The sequence below is a fragment of the Anopheles gambiae genome, chromosome 3, assembly GCF_943734735.2.
Source record: "Anopheles gambiae chromosome 3, idAnoGambNW_F1_1, whole genome shotgun sequence".
Classification (NCBI taxonomy): domain Eukaryota; kingdom Metazoa; phylum Arthropoda; class Insecta; order Diptera; family Culicidae; genus Anopheles; species Anopheles gambiae.
The window spans coordinates 23028526-23045640 of NC_064602.1; the positions used below are offsets into that span (position 1 = coordinate 23028526).

The 17115-nt window shown below is 46.2% G+C and overlaps 1 protein-coding gene across 2 annotated transcripts in view; it reads left to right on the forward strand.

Annotated features, from left to right (window-relative positions):
- The window catches only part of LOC1279967 (protein artichoke), a 94797-nt gene extending 79713 nt beyond the window's left edge, over positions 1–15084 (forward strand). For both annotated transcript variants that reach the window (XM_061657539.1, XM_061657538.1), the window contains exons 5-7: positions 5611–5721; positions 6430–9724; positions 12146–15084. In XM_061657539.1, the coding sequence (XP_061513523.1) occupies positions 5611–5721; positions 6430–9724; positions 12146–12340 (3601 nt within the window). In that variant the 3' untranslated portion in view covers positions 12341–15084. The remainder of the gene's footprint in view (positions 1–5610; positions 5722–6429; positions 9725–12145) is intronic.
- The last annotated feature ends 2031 nt before the right edge of the window (positions 15085–17115 follow it).

A 17115-nucleotide genomic window follows, 5' to 3' on the forward strand; every position in this document is an offset into this window, starting at 1 on the left:
GCACGCTTTTGATTCACTTTTTTGGCTATCATGGTTAGAATTCGACTGATAGAGGTGTCAAATTTTGTCTGCTAACTAATGGGAAACTACTGCTCAAAATGCAATTAACGTTTTGTTAGTGCGGGTTAAAAGAACCCCTTGAAAAATCGACAATTGTTGTCCATTTCGTAATGCAACCGTTATGCAATATTAACATTATTTTAACACCACAATAAGACTATCGAAATGAAGGTCGCAAACGAAATTTTATGATTTTATGCTAAAAAAAAATATTTTAAGTAGGTATTATCAATTTTTAACCAAACTTGGATAACACAATTATAGGAAAACAGCAATAATACCAATCGCATTGCTTGATATCATTAACCAATTATTTTGTTTCTAAAATGTTATACTGTTATAATTAAAGCACAATAATAGAAAAACCGCATTCTCCCGGCCCGCTTGCTTTAGATCATTTACTAAATTTGGCACGTTGCCTCAAAAGTTTGCCGACCGCTGTTCTAGCGTGTTGTTGTGCAAAGATAGTAAGGTTTAATCCGGAAAATAATGTCTTAAGTTTATCTGCACAGTCAGTTCCCGAGTTAAGCGATTTTCTTTTACAATAACATTGAGGTACAATTTGCTTCAAGAGCCGTCAAATATAAACTATATTGCTTTTTGAATTAAATCTAATCCTTTAATCCGAAAAACCTTACCATCGATTAGCGCGTGTATTTGAGTAAAGGGAATAGCTTGGGAACGCTTATACCGTGTAAGTTGGCAACCGATTGTAAAGTTTTGATGAAATGAAATAAAATTTCATCCAGTTTGTGAATTGATGTATTCGCCAATTCATAACAATGAATAAAATTCCCCCAAATTTTCAAGTTGCGGCTATTCATCAATATTATTCAAAATAACAATATCCAAACTTGAACTTCAAAAGCACTAAATCCATTTATTTCTGCGTCTAACTGAGCTATTTTATAGAGAAGCCATAGCTAGTAAAAAAGGAGAGCAAAATATGCTCATGTCTAAGAAAATATTGTACCTAGCCAGCAGAATTGATTCCCGAGCTCGTCTAGCCGTTCCACTGACTGCGCGTTTTCCCGAAAGACGAAAGCTTCGGTCTATTTCAATTTGCCGGTCGTCGATTGTCAATTTACAACCGCTTTTAGCTCGTTTATGCTTTGCTGGTACAAAAACACGGGCATGGAAACGAACGAACCCCTCCACGGTAGCACACGACCGTCCCCCGATTTGGCATTCGTGGGACGGCAAATCGTTCCATCACCGATGTTTAAGGTATGCGACAGTAGCAGCAGGCAAAGCGAGCGCCCACGGAAATCCGTTCACGCTTTGGGGATAAAGCGGGATTTTTTTGGCCGGGATTCCATAGACGGATCGGCGAACAAATCGGTCGGCCAGTTGGCTGTTCCGACTGTGCTGGGGTGTCGTTCCGTTTGGGGCTCAACATTCCGCCCATACACGTCTTAAACTATGCCGACCGGGTTTCCTCGACCAGTCCAGGTGCTGGCACGGTGTGGCGCAGGAGCAGGAAGAGGCCATAATATCAAACATAGTTGATCTTCGGTCCGAAGCTGGTCCAACCGCAGCGCCGATGCGGGCTGGCCAATTTGGCCACAGCTCACCGACCCGAGCCTTTTTCGTGGTGGGCTGGAGGCGAAGGCGATATCAAATAAAGGAGATTTAAAATACAATTTAAATTTGCATAAAAACCATGAATAGATATGATGGCATATATTATGCGATGCTTTCTTTTCCCGGACGCTTCGCCGGCGCTGCTGCTGAGGAAGAGGAATGTACACATGCCACACGTCCGAGGGGCACCATGAAGTGCCATGGAACCATGGAGTATGACACAATGCTTCTTTGCGGTGCCGCCACGTTCGCCCATTCCCGATCCTGCATGATGCGGTGTGTTACTTTTCGAGCGGAAAATATTCCCAGCACAAAAGGGCACTCGGTTAGGGATAGGGCCGGGAGCTGGCGGGCTGTTTTCCGCTAGCTTTCACGATGATTCCCTGGATAGGCTTGACCGACCGGCTTTCTGCTGACTCGTCGTACAGCGAGCCTCAAAGGGGCATCGTTACGGAGCTTTGGCATAACTTGCAGCAAAACATTTCTGCCCGTCTTTTTTTTTTTTTTGCTGCTACATGACAATGATCCTCCAACGATCCAGAACATACTGACAGGACCTCTGCTTACGAAGAAGACTAACCCGTCTTTAGTCGCAAGCTGCATCGCAATCATGATGCTACGGTTCGAGCACAGCGGATCGGGGTGCGCATTCCCTGGTGCCTTTGGCGGGCACTGCATTTCCATTACAAGAATGGCAAGCCGATGAAAATTCCATCGCAAAGTGCACTATGACAAACGACAATGACAACGATGAGGATGTCGACGCCACCGACAGGCTGTGTACTGTATGATGCAACAGCAGCAGCAGACGGGCGCTCTCCGGAGACACACCAGAAGACGGCGGTACAGCCACGAAAGTCAAATCGTTTCCACTGGATAGTTCGCACTTTGCCTTCACGCTAACGCTTAAGCTTTGCCCTCCGTTTTGCTGTGTGATGGGCGCTTGGAAAAAGAAGGGCCCCATATGCATTGTGCAAAAGATCGAACGGAAATCTCGCACTGGCAGCCCGCCTAAAACAGGACCGGCAGGAGTGGGAGAAAGCCGCTCAGAACGATACACCGGGAGCGTATGTGCTGCTGCCGCTGGCAGTGGTAAATCCGTACAATCGAAAATGACGCATCGTTTCGCCGCCCGACTGGTACGGCAATCGGCAACCGATTCGGTAGCTTAACGAACGTCACTTTGATTGTCGGGTGTCACTTTGCACACGGTGCCAGATTGTCACTGCCTTCCCGTTCGCCCGATCGAGAAGTGAAATCGGGGGAAATCCAAACGAATCGATGGAAGAATTAAAACTGATTTACTGAAGCGAGACCGGTCGAGACCGATTGTGGTAAGTTGATAAATTAGACAAAACCTTCGCACCCCGGAATCGCTTGGATCCGCATCCGGGATGGTGGGGATGCGAGTGTGCCCCAATGGTGTCAGCCATTTCACAGCCAACTCACGAGAGAGCGACGAAAGGAATCGAGAATGGCAACCGATGGTTGTCAATGAGCTTTTTCTGTCACCGGTGAAGTGATAAATTTGCAAAAGGAAGTGACATGTTTGCACTGATTAAAAATTTATCGCATTAAACGAACGAACAACAGCGAGATGGAGCTAACTTGGAGCGAAACATTAGTAACTGGCAAAATGGTTCTTAAATATTAGCAATTACAAATGCCCAAAATATCGCTTTTTGTGTTATAAATTTTATTGTTTTATCAATAATAGCTAATTTTACAAACTACTTGATTTTGTGGACAATCTGTGGTAACTAAATGAGCAAAAAAACCATATTCAAACAACGACATACAGCATGCAAAGTATTGCAATCCTGCAAAACTGTAACCTTTCAATGTCTCCGGCCCAAACGCCTAACGATTGAAAATTGTATGTTTGTATGTGTGTGTGTGTGTTTGCTTAGTAAATGGAAAATTTATAGCCCCGTTCCGTTCGAAAACGGCTCCCCTTAATTTTGGAACATTCCAACCACACAAACATACCCCCTGTTACATGCTACAGTCACACGACGGACAGAAGATGCAGCCGTACACCGGAGAGCGAGATGTAAAATATTAATAATTCACCTCGCCGGCACAGAGGTCTGCACTTCAGGTCTGCACTTAACCGATCCGGTGTTCGATGTTCGCCCATCAATGTGCAGGAAAACAACGAAATTCCACATTGTAAGAGGATGCAGACGAGCCGAGTTGTTGGGAAAATCGTTGGGAACAGAGCAGTGAAAAAAGGGGTTCAGAGTTTTGGGCAGGAGCAGGATGATGGTATGGCTTTGTGTTATTAGTACATCAGAGCAGTGTCTGTGCCGGTGTTTGATCCACATTTTCCACACAAAGTTTGTCCACACAGGCTCGGATGTTTTTCGTCCCGTAGAGAATCATTGTTCTTGCACTTCTACCATGGCAACAGAGGACAGAGAGAAGAAAAAAAACTACCCATCCGTGTTTGGTTTGATTCGAAAGCCACTCATGCGGATGAGATACCTTGTTGTTGCGGTGTGTGTGTGTGTGTGTGCAAGCAAGGCTTTCGGCTACGGATGTCGAAAATATCGTGCAGTTTTGTGCTTTATGTACAATTTGACAGCGAATTTGTGGTACCGTTCAACACATCATTCATGGAATTTAATGTTGGATGGTTTGTGTTTATCTCAACAAAGGAAGGGATTCAAATCGAAAATCACAATTCATGCCAGAGAATGAAGCATCTAGTGGTAATTATGACTTCTCGTCGAAAAAGCTACATATGTACAGATCCTTATTAAACCTTGCTTGGGCAGACGATTTTTGGAAATTGTGTTATTGGTTTGTGTAACATTCCACTTCCAACTCCGGTGCACAAACATCCCACAAAGCTACCTCACACACGATGTGGATTGAGTGGTCCGCTCAAACCAGAAACATGTTCACTACCATCCTGTGTAAAACCAGCAATCAAGTGGCATTGCTCTAATTTTTCCCACTCCCAATTCACTCGATTCCCGGCAATTTACTGATACCGTCTACAGTGCGCTTAACCGAACCCGAAACTCCTCTTCTCCTAAATCTCCACCAGATAGGGCTGATTTTTCTAAACTTATCCCTCTGTCTCATCACGCTCCTACAGTCGAGCCTTCGACCAATCGACTTCCGAACATTGTGTGCTGCAGGAACACGGTTCGAGGCCCTATGTCTATTTCCGTCCCATCCCTACCGGGCACTACCGAGCATCGAAACAGCGACCATCGGCTAATACCATCAAATGCTAGGCTATTGAATTAGCTTCATCTTCTTATCGGCCGGTCCGCATCAACATGTTTTTGCTGCCGAAGCCCACGGGCCAAGACAAAATTCCAGCCCCACCCCCTCCCAGTAACTGGTCAAGGTGTATGTAGCGGCAGAGGTCAACGGAGGATAACTGCTAACGGCTAAACGGTCCTGGCCCAGTCCACTCAGAGACGTATCCGGGGTGAGAGATAGAGAAAGCGAGAAAAAAAACATAGCCCAGCTATCGCCAGCAGTGAAAAGCCGAGAATGCATACAGTCAAACAAATGGATTGGGAAATTTGATTTCGTCCGGTAGGAAAAACAATTTCCAATTTAGTTTCGTTTCGTTCGCCCTGACCCGCTCGCACTCTCCCGGGCGGTTGTCTTGCGGGCGAAATACCCCTACCGTCCACTCGGAAGCTGAGGGCAAACGGGGTTTTTTACCCGTAACATCGGAAAACGGTGGAAACGAAATGAAAGAAACAACAGCTGGTTGACAGCCGGTGGACGGTTGCATCTGTTTCGATCGATTCCGTAGGGCCCGCGGGCAGGTAGACAGGCAGGATGCAAATACTTTAGGCGAATGAGTCTACTTCTAACGTGCACCGCATGTTAGTTTATGTGCACACACCGTATTGCTGATGTCTACCTTCATCCTGCTTTCGGACAACCAATTTAAATCCTTTTTTTGCTTCCGTATCTATCTTTCTTTTCCCACAGCTTCATGCAGCATTCGCTGGTGTCACTGGATCTGTCCGACAACCAGTTACAGGGACTACCGCTGGATTCACTAAAAAATGTCCACACGTTAAGCCGATTAGTAGCTCAGCGGTAAGTATGGGCGTGCTTGGTATACGTTTTGGGAGCGAAAATAGCGCTGCGATTTATCTCAGCTTCAATTCTTTTGGTTTGCGTTGGATTTGTGCGAAGGCGTTATACAGATTTTTGTTTTTTGTTCACTGCAGTACTTTTTCCCCTCCAACCTGGTCTAACGCAAATTGCGTTGAAAACCAACACCAATCTTACACTATTTCTGAAGTTACGGCGCACAAAGCGCTTTTGGGCCTCTATTATTTCCGTGTGAACGAATTTGTTTGCACGCCAAACAGAAGCAGCTTGAATGTATTTTTTTCTGTCGCTTTGCTTGCCTGTGGGTGGCTCTTAGGAATCAATCAAATTGAAATTAAGGCACCTCTTAAGAACCATTTCGATGGTTGCATTTATTTTCACAGAGAAACTGTTTGCCCACAATTTCAATAGATTGATTGAATGTCAAGAATGTTTACTAGAACAACATCCTCTGCAGTGAAGTTTGATTGATTGTTGAGGTTTTTTTTTTTAATTTTGTTGAGAAGATGATCTTTCACGTATTTGCAAACAATTCACGTTAAAATCAACTCTGCCGAAACATGCTGATGAAGGCTGGAATATTTGAATGCTAAACTAATTTTACATCCAACGTTACTTGGAACTGACAATGAACCATGCACAAGCACCGTCTAATGATTTATTTTTTCCCGAACCATTATCCCCAAACAGAAACAACATCCACCATCTCGATGGCAACTGGGGCGGGCTGGCGGACTCGCTGCGCAGCCTGCACATTTCGGGCAACTCCATCTCCGAGGTATCGTTCTACACACACGACGAGAAGCGTCAGAACCATACGGCACCGAACTCGCAGGCATCGATAATCAACGCGAAACAGTTCTCGCAATACCCGCCCGGTACGCCAGGGATGGGGCAGCAGCAGCAGCAGCAGCAGCAGCAGCAACCCGGTGCCACGGCGGTCAACGGGCTGCAGCAACAGGGCATCAAACCGTTCGCCAAGCTGAAAAAGCTCGTCTGGCTCGATATCAGCTCGAACCGTATCGCGCACATCAGCCCGAACACGTTCCCCAAGTCGCTGGTAACGATCGATCTTTCCAAGAACATTCTTTCCCAATTCCCGACCGCCTTCCTCGAGCATCTGCACGATCTGCGCGTGCTGTCGCTGAAGGATAATCTGATAGCGAAGCTCGACGGTAGCCCCGATCCAGCCGGCCCCACCCGCATACGGCTCGAGAAGCTCGACCTTAGCCTGAACCTGGTGGAGGAAATTCCACCCCTGCTGTTCAACGGCAGCGTGCGTATAAAGGCAATTAATTTTGATAAAAATTTCATCCGCCACCTCGAGGCCGACACATTCCAGGGGCTGAACATCGTGCACATGGTGCTGGCATTTAACTTCATCGAGTCGATTGACGATGGTGCGTTCGGTTCGCTGGAGAACAGCTTGGAGTATTTGGATCTGGAGCGCAATCGGTTGACGGTGGTGCCGACCGCCATTGGGCGATTGAATCGGTTGCGCTATCTTTACCTAACGTCGAACGAGCTGACGCACATTCCCGATCAGCCCGAGCCACTGCTGCCCACTACGCTGAAGGTGCTGTCGTTGAGCGGGAATAACTTTACCGCCATCCCGGTGGACGCTCTTTCGAACTGTACCGAGCTGTCGTACCTTAACATGGGCTACAACAAGATCGCAGACATCGAGGAGAATGCATTCGCTGGATGGGGCTCGAACTTGCAGACACTGCTGCTGCGCAACAACAAGATCACGAGCCTCAACTATGGCGCGTTCAATGGGCTGGATACGATCAAAGAGATCAGTCTCAGCTTTAATGACATCCACTACGTCCATCCGAATGTGTTTGATAATGTTTCCTCGACACTTAAGATTCTGGAGCTTTCGTTCGGTATCTACCGAGAGGAGTATCCGGGCGAAGCGTTGGCCGTGCTGACCGAGCTGATGTGGCTCGGGCTGGACAATAACAATCTGAAGACGCTGCCGGACGGTGCACTCTCAACGTTGGGACAGCTAACGTATGTCAATTTGGCGTTCAATCGAATCGTTGCCATACCGCGATGGCTCTTCCGGTCAGACATTCATCGAAACTTGGTGGAGATTGATCTTTCGTTCAACCAGCTCGAAGACTTACCGAGCGCAACCTTCGACAGTTTGGAGCTAATACAGATTATCAATCTATCGTCGAACAAACTGCGCACGATGCAGAAGAACGCACTGCACGATCTGCCGTACCTGACGTACGTGGATCTGTCCTACAATGCGCTGCAAAATATAAGCGAAGGAGCGTTTAGCTATCTACCCAGCCTGCTGAGCGTGGACCTGATGCATAACGAGCTGGCCACACTGTCGCTGAAAGTGTTTCGCCAAGTGTCGAACGCAACCACTCCGATGCGGCTGAACATTAGCAGTAACGCGATCGAGTTTCTGGATGGAGACGTTAACTCACTGCTTTATGTGTACTCGCTGGATGCCAGCCACAACCAGCTGCAGGACACGACCGTGTTTCGTGCGTTGGCTTTTTCGCTGCGCATACTCTACCTGAACTGGAACAACTTCACCACGCTCGGCAACCATGCGTTCGGGGACCTGCAGATACTGGAAATACTGAACCTGGCGCACAACAACATCAGCTCACTGCGGCGGCGCAGCTTTGCCGGGTTGATGAACCTGCAGGAGTTCGATCTGAGTCACAATCGCATCGAAAGCTTACAGATTGAACAGTTTTCACCGCTGAAAAAGTTGCGCCTGCTGCGCCTCAACAACAATCGATTGCGCACGATCCCGCGCGATACGTTCCTGAATACGCGCATCGAGTTTTTGGACCTCTCGAACAATCAGTTTGTGGCGTGGCAGGCAACGGCATTCGCGGACATTGGGTTCACGCTGCGCTCGATACAGTTTGATAATAATTTGCTAGAGTTCCTAGATCCGTACATGTTCACCAGCACACAGTTCTTGTTGGAGCTAAATCTGGCTGGAAATTTGATAAAACTCATCCCTGATAATGCGTTTGCAAATCTGAACAATTTGACGGTGCTGGATCTGAGCTACAATCAGCTTATGCCGGTGAACTTCCGCGAGCTGTTCGTGAATGTGCCGCGTCTGCGGGTGTTGAGCCTCCGGTCGACGGGGATCTATCGACTGCCGACTCTGGCGCTGCCCCAGCTCGCCTCGCTGGACGTTAGCAACAACAACCTGCAGGAGATCGACTCTCAGGAGGAGCTGTTTTTCCTTCGCGAGCTGCACATACAGGAGAACAAAGTCAACAACATCTCGAACCTGCTGCGCAATCTACCCCCTGCGCTGCGCGTACTGGACATCTCGCGTAATCCGATCCGCAAGATATCGTTTCACGATTTTGCACTTTCTCGTCGGCTCGAGGAGCTGTTCATCGAGGACATTAAAATCGTAAACCCGGACATCTTCATCAAGCTGCACAATCTGAAAAAATTGCGCATCAGCGCACAGCACAACTTCAGCGAGTTGGTGTCGAAGTTGCGCGGTTTGCAGGAGCTGTACGTCACCATCTACGACGAACATCTGGGCGATGGACTGTTTACGTCGCGCATGCACGCCAACACGAAGCTAAACGTGGTGGAAATTACGGGCCGAAGGTTGGTGTCTATCTCGAGCAATGCCTTCCAGGGGTTGGCACGGAATCACGATCTGAAGCTGCGGATACGCAACACGATGGTGAACGATTTGCCGCCGGGCGTGTTCTACGCGCTCAAGTACATCCCTCGGCTGAGCATCGATCTGTCGGACAATCTGCTGGCGGCGCTCGCACCGGACAGCTTCTACCCGAACGCCAGCTCGTGGGATGCGGTGGGGACGCGCAGCGTCATCGGCGGGCTGGACGTGTCGAACAATCCGCTGCAGTGCGAGTGCGGGTTGGTGTGGCTGGGGCACTGGTTGCGGCGCTGGTTGCGCGAGACGGCGCAAGTCAACTTGATTCCTAAGGACGAAATGAAGCAGATGATTCGTGTAAGTAATAGAGCATTTTGGTACAAATTTTGAAATAGATTGCTTACTCGTATTTTGACTGTCTTAATTGAAGCTGATGTGGTTATAGGTAAATTAAATCTCCAGTTATTAGCAAGTCTTCATTTCTTGCAAGCACTGCAATCTATAAATAATCTCTTTTATCAATCGAAATACAAATCAGAGAGATTTCATTCATGTTCTACAACAGAGGTAAACTTTTGATTATCAGCTCTACGCTTCGCTTCAAAGAAATAAAACCAGAACCCAAAACTTCGTGTTCCTGGAACTGTGCCAAAGCCAAGCCACTATTCACCCACTCCGCAAGAGGACCCTTTGCAACTGTAGCGAGTTGATTAATTACAGCGTTGGCTGGTTCTTCAATCATCTGCAGCGCTGGGGCGGCAACTGCCCCGCGATAAGGCAAATCGATATGACGTGCTGTTTCTTTCCGCCCCTCTGCTCTGGTGTCTGGTTGCACTGTGATAAAGAAAAAAAACACAGCTCTAACGACTCACACAGTCTCTCTCCGGCGAGCCAAGCCAATCGTTGTATTTTGTCGTAATTACGCCGTTCAGCACAAAACGCAACACCAGACCAAACTGGGTGCACGGGAACGGGGAAATGGGGGGAAGAAAAAGAGCTTGCAAAATGTAAAGCTAATCTGGCGCCACACTTTGTGTTTTTGTTCGGATAGAACCACCAGTACCACCGGTGCCGTTTCCCTCCCCCTGTCTGCGCACCATACACTCTTTTATTCTGGAAGTTGATTAATACGAAACGACATCCATAATTTATGCTTCCCGCTTCCGTGTAATGATGCTTTTGCGCTGGTGCCATTTTATTTTGATGATGCGTTTTTGTGCTTTATTTTTCGAGCTTTCAAAGAATCGTTTTTGTACGATCGTTTTTGCGGGAAAGTTCGTCCTCTCGCCGCAGCAGCTAGTTAGCATTGTGGTTATATTGCTTTCCCCCATTTTTTGTAGTTGTTACCGCTAGTGGTGGTGATGGTGCCTGTGGTTGCAAGTGTTTTATTAATGAAGACGCTAATAAACAGCGCAGAATGTTGGCTGAAGGCGCTCAACACCGTACCGTGACGTGACGAAAGCTGTGGGTGAATAATTGTAGCAAAGCGCTCCGTTTCCGAAATGACACGGAACGATTGGAGCAACAATGTTGGCAAATGTTTATGCTGCTGATGCAATTGTTTAACTTGTTTGATGCGATTTCATTGCTTTTGTTGACGTTTCAAGATCTTTTATTACGTGTGTGCAAAATTCGCCCATTGCTTGTAAGTGACTTTGCATTGAAACTGAACTTCGGTTCAACATCTTCCGCCGAGCTTTCACACTCAACCCCTGAAAAGGCAAATCTTGATAGCAGCTGAAAAGGAAATTGTGGTTCATCTTTGTTGCTTCCGTACCCCTAAATGGATGTTGGCGTGTATGTACTACGAGTCAAGTTTTTGGAACACCCATCCCAGCAGTAGATACACTCCGGGAGCAATGTGTTTCGTACACAAAACTTGCCGGAAGCTTTTCGACATCCAAACCAACGTGCTAATAGCTGCTGTACTATTTGTGTGTATGTGATACAGAAGGCAACCGTTGACATACGTTATGATGCTAAAATTAGGCACCTCTTGGGTCAACTGCATAGTCCCGCTTGTTTCGTCCGCACTCGTTTAAATGTATACCACTTGGATCGTGCTCGACGATCACTCTCACCCTGTTTTTAGCCGGGTCGCTCTTGGATTGGAGCGTTGCTCTTTTTCCGAACAGCACCAAAGAGTGGCCAAGATTGCTGCCTCCACTAGCTCGAATGCTTTTAGCAAAAGTTTTCCATTCCCATTCACCCGGTGCAATCGTCCCGCACTGTTTCCATCGTCCAGCTGCTTTTCCGCCAACGCATTAGGCAAAGCATGTGAACGTCGTTGGAAAGTTTTTCCAGCTCTCACACAATACGGCGACAACATTTGCACGGCTTGTTTACCTTTTGCTTCGAAGTCGAAGTTCTGCCCAAGAAGTTCTGGCTGGCGACCTGACTCCCTGCTAATTCCCTACTGTTGTCAAAGCGAAGCTAAGGTTGATGTCTTATCGACGGCAATAGCACAGGTAGGATATGAACAGAAAGGGAAAAGGTTCACCAGAGTTCGACAGAAGAGTTTTGGGAAGTTAAACTTTCATTGACTCTTCTCCCGAAAACATCATTTAGTTTGCGTTCCTACGGTTCACAAGTCATTAAATTTAAAACTTATTTTACTGCGAGATTGAAAAGGGTTAAATGGGTGTTTGTTTCATTTCGTTTTGAGGTGAATCGAACTGATTATTTTCTTGAAAGCTTATAACGTTAATATGTAAACCAGTTGTTACAGATGTTGTGATGTACTAACGTTCCATCCTTTTCCTCCTGTTTCGTTTCCAGCGAGCTAAAAGGAGTACCTGCACGGATCCGCTCACCGGAAAGCGCCTGCCGTTCCTGGAGATCTTCCCCGAGGATCTGCTGTGCCACGCCAGTGCCCTGAGTAGTTTAGCGTTGAAGTTGCGCTTTCGGTTTATGTTGCTGTGTCTCAACATGCTGCTAGTGGTGCTGCACAAATCACGAACTTTGGTACTGTAATTTCGGTTCGGCTGACAGTATCCAAAAACGCTTCATCCCCCATCCTCGGACATCCAATCCCTTTGTAACAGCACGGAATACACTCCCCATTCCCTCAACTCATCACTATCTTCCCGCGGCAACATGTGTACGCGTAGTGCCAACGCGCCAACGAGTAGGTAAGCATCGGTTAAGAACTGTCCTTAATGGCCCCCTGCAAAGCCAATCTAAGGCTCACTAATGTTTGACATCGGATGGGCGGATGTGCAGAAGCAACGCCGTCGCCATCCAGCAGCAACAACAACAACAACAACGTTCACTCATTTTAAGCATTTTTTATCGTCCCACTGGTGGTACATGATTGTACATAGTAGTAGAATTGTAAATTATAGACAACAAAGTAATAAAAAAAAACGCCCGTTTTGTACGAAGTACACATTTCCAACACGTCACGCATATAGGCAGCCAAAAATCAACAAATCATAAAACAAAACCCCAACTGATGCGTGCGTGACGGAGAGTGACAGACAGCAATATAGAACATGAAGGAAAAAAAAAATATTAAGAAAAACAAATTGTCCTAAGAACTAAGCACAGATAAATAGCAGCAGTAGGGTACGAAAAAACAAACAAGGAAACCTCCCCGCAATGTGTAAAATGTTGTAAATGAGCAAAACGAACCTAGGTAAGAGATCGCAGTATCTCACACGTTTTGATGAATTCCGATAGTAAGATATTAACAAAAGAAATAAGTGCAAGCAGCAGACGAAGAAACCCATCCAATCAAAACCACATTCCATCACGATTGTAGGAGCTTTAGTGTAGGATATTAAGTTTTCGGGCACCAGTTTTGCACTCGAGTGAGAAAGGAAGGTAATGGTACCTTCAAATTGAACCAATCGGAGGCTTAAAGTAGCAAGTTTATGAACGCGAAGGACACGATGTATTGGAATTTCTTTATTTTTAATTATATTACGAACATAATTAATGGATTTAATTTGTTTTTCATCCAATGTTTGTGCATTGATTGAAGCTACGGCCCGCTTAAACCTCTTCCAATGCACACCTGTGCGAAACTGTTACAATGCGCAGTTATCGGTAGATAAACACTTTACCTATATGCTCACCGCAGCGAATAATGCCATTGTAAGGAAAGTGCTTTCACTTCACAAACAGGCCGTAACAGTACCTACAAATGGTTGAATGGTTGAGCCATACCAACGGGTGAGTGAGTGGGCGGGCGAATAAAAAAAAGCGCCAACAACCCGTCAAATGAATTTGATAAGCCGACACGTTTCGCCCCGTCAATCAGCTAACAATGATGGCCCGATGACCTCGCCATCCTGACCAGAAGAATTGCACCCGTAGTGCGCTCACGCTGGCACCACCCCACCCCCCAATACCCCCTGCGGCGCGATAATGTGTGTCGGATCACAGCGAAATGACATAATTATGCAATTTTCAGTCCAATTACGAAAACACACAAACGGGACACAAACCTCGCTCCCCTCAAAGCTTTCCCATTTCTTTCCTTGTCGTACGGGTCCGCAGGACGCTCGGAATGGGACCGGGAGTTTTGCACAGTTCATGCACACGTGGATAAAGAGAGAGAGAGAGAGATAGCGAGACAGAGACAGACAGACAGAGAGAGATAGCAGCATCGAGGGAAGGATTCCATTGATTGATATTCATAATGATCACACAATTATTATCACACACTGTATGTACGATTATAATAATGCCGGCCGCACAGCCGCATGGCCGTGGCTTTTATCCGGGGGGATGGACTGAGATGTTAATTAATTTGCCATTGCTTCCGAGCCGCTCACGTTCACTTTACTGCCATTTTGTGCACGTAGCAGCGCGCTCTATATGGGACTGTTTTGCTGTAGATTACTGCTTTTTTGTTGTTGTTTTGTTTTCGGTGAGTCCACTAAGCAATGATAATTAACTTTGATTTAACTGCTAATCGAATACTAAAATAGATTGTTGCATTTTTAAGTTTTCTAAAAGCCACATAGATTCAATTATTGCTACAATGATTCTGAATTTAGTATACTTTTGTTATTTTTGATGCATAAGTTTACAGTTCCTGAGTAAATCGGGGAAAAATTAATAATGAATGCACGTTTTTATACGATTTCTATTTTTATTAAGGTGCAAGTAGAGATATTATGTGCTATGATGCTCCAAAGCACAATTAATTCATTGCCTCAGTGAAAAAATATTCTTTACTACCAAATTAAACTCAAGTAACAACATTTATTGCAAGGTTTTTTTAATTAACCTAAAGTCGCAATAGAGATGTTTATCATTGATTCACTCTTTACAGATCTATGCAATAGAATGCATTTCAAACATCGCTAACTCAGGCTCAAAGTCTCTATATAATTAAATATAAAAGAAAATTAAACTTCCTTTCAACAGTGCTCTTTTGGTACCTCAACTCACTCACTCTCTGTGCCGCATAACGATAGGATTAATATTTAATTTTTTTGCATCCAAATCACTCACTCTCTGGTCCGATGATTTGGAATAAAACTAACTAGTTTTATGGCCTTACTAAGGACTCGTTTTTGTTTGTTGGATTCTTCTTCGTGAACAAGTTCTGATAAATCCCGGAATGTTTGAGCTATAAAAACAGAATCAAAAGCGAAGAGAATCACATTTACTCTTGGTGCACATTTAGCGATTATTAAACCCATAAACAAAACTTCCAATCCCAGAATAAATCCTATTTTTAGTACACACAATGACCGAAGACACGGATAGATCTCTAGACACGGAAGTTTTCTAGACATTTCCTTAATTAGTATTCATAGCATTCGCCAAAACGTGTCCTCCATGTCCACCTAAATTGAATGATGGGCTTTCAAGGCTGATTGGACCATTATTTCGCCTATTACACTGTCACCACATCACATCACTTTCGCCTAACAATGATTGATGATGCAGCTCGCCCATTCTTCAGATTGTTGTCACCAATCTGATACTTATTTAATTTATCAAGCAAACTTGCAGCCCTTTTTTCAGCGACGTTTGCCACCCCTTCAACACAAACACACACACACGAACGCGCCACTGCCTTATTCACACATCGTTGTGCGGTGTTGCGGTATGATCCCCCAATTGACAGCGGCGTTTAGCGGCACATAATTTCATAACTTCATACCTATCAAACGTTCCTATTTACTTCCGTCGTGCACGTTTGCCACTACGTGTACATGTGTGTGTGTGTGTTTGCATGCAGTGAGTATAATTAAATTTCGAAAATGGATTTTCCATCCATTATGAAAGGCCCCGGAACGGGATCGTGTTTACCGTTGCGTAGGGCACCGAAATTATGGCGCAGCACACAAGAAGAAAAAAAAAGCTTCTCCACCCAGTCCGTTCAGGTACGGCACTCGAGATGCTGCGACGCGGGAAGGGGGTGAAAGTGTCCGCGCACCCGTGGTGGAGTGGGAATTGTTTTATAATGAATGAATAATGTGTTCGCTTCCCTTCCCTTCGAACCCAGCGGTTTGCGGTTGCAAATGGCAAAGAAAAACACTTTTCCATCCATCAATCAAGCGGTGGCGCGTGTGTGTTTCCGTGTGGCGTCCCGTTTATGGCGGGCGTCCTTTAAGAATTCGATCATGCGTAAGACACACACACACACACACACCATCGATGTGAGCCTTTGTCGGTGTCAGGTTGAACCGAGCTTGGCTTTTACGCGGCAACGAACGAAGGAAAAATGAAGGAAAACCCCAAAACATGCAAAGCCTAAAATCGTGCAAACCATCATCATTTTTCAACGTTTCAACCCGACCGGGCCACGTACCGCGTTGGTGGATGATTGTACTTTCATTTTCTTCCGATTTTGCACGGTGATGTTGACAGTCACGGAGAGAGGGTTCTTTTTTTTCCTTTCGCCCTTCGCTTCACCGTTCCGTTGCTGTCAACCGTGTGGCATGGCGTCACATTTCTGATTAATACAAATCACCGACAAATTTCTCAATTGATAAACTTCACGTTTGCGTCGGACGACAGCCTGTATGTGTGTGTGTGTGTCTACCCCAAATGCTATCGCACATTTGCCGCGAATGCGAAATGGCACACCAGCCACGCCACGGGGTCTGGTACGGGGTAAATGTGCCCCACGCCATGTACGGTTTGCATGTGTGAAGGCTGTGTGATGTGACAATGACAGGTGATGGGTTTCCGGTGGCGGTTGAAGGCTAAATGTGGTGTGGTATGAAAATGGGCGCAAAAGAAAAAGTGGTAAATCTCCAATATGAACCACTTCCTTTCGGTGGGGGAACCTGCTCCGAACCAAACGCGCGGTCTAGACTAGAGGTTTGGCTGTTTGGTTTTACCTTCTTTTTTTGTTCTCCAAACGGAGGCCAGCACCTGTCAGGAGGGCTGGCGTCGATCAATGAATCATTTTACCCGTCGCGAGCGACCGCACCTTGACAGACATGTCGCGCGCCGATCGATCGATCGCAAAAACCGACATCTACATGTGGTTTAGACGTGTGTGTGTGTGAGTATATATGCTCCAGATACTCCACTGAAAACTCTCGCTGGAAAAGCCCGGCGCAATGGAGTCCTGTGGCGCGTAAGGAGCGAAGTGAATTTTAATCTTTGGATGTTTTTGGAGCCTCCATTCCCCCATACCGCACGCCTGGCGCGTACCATCCATCATGTGTGGTTCCTTCGATAGGGGACGGTTCCTTCCGCTGCCAGCCTAATCGAATCACCTTGAACGAGCGCACGTGGGATTGTTGGGTACGTGTCAGTGAAAGGAGAACTAA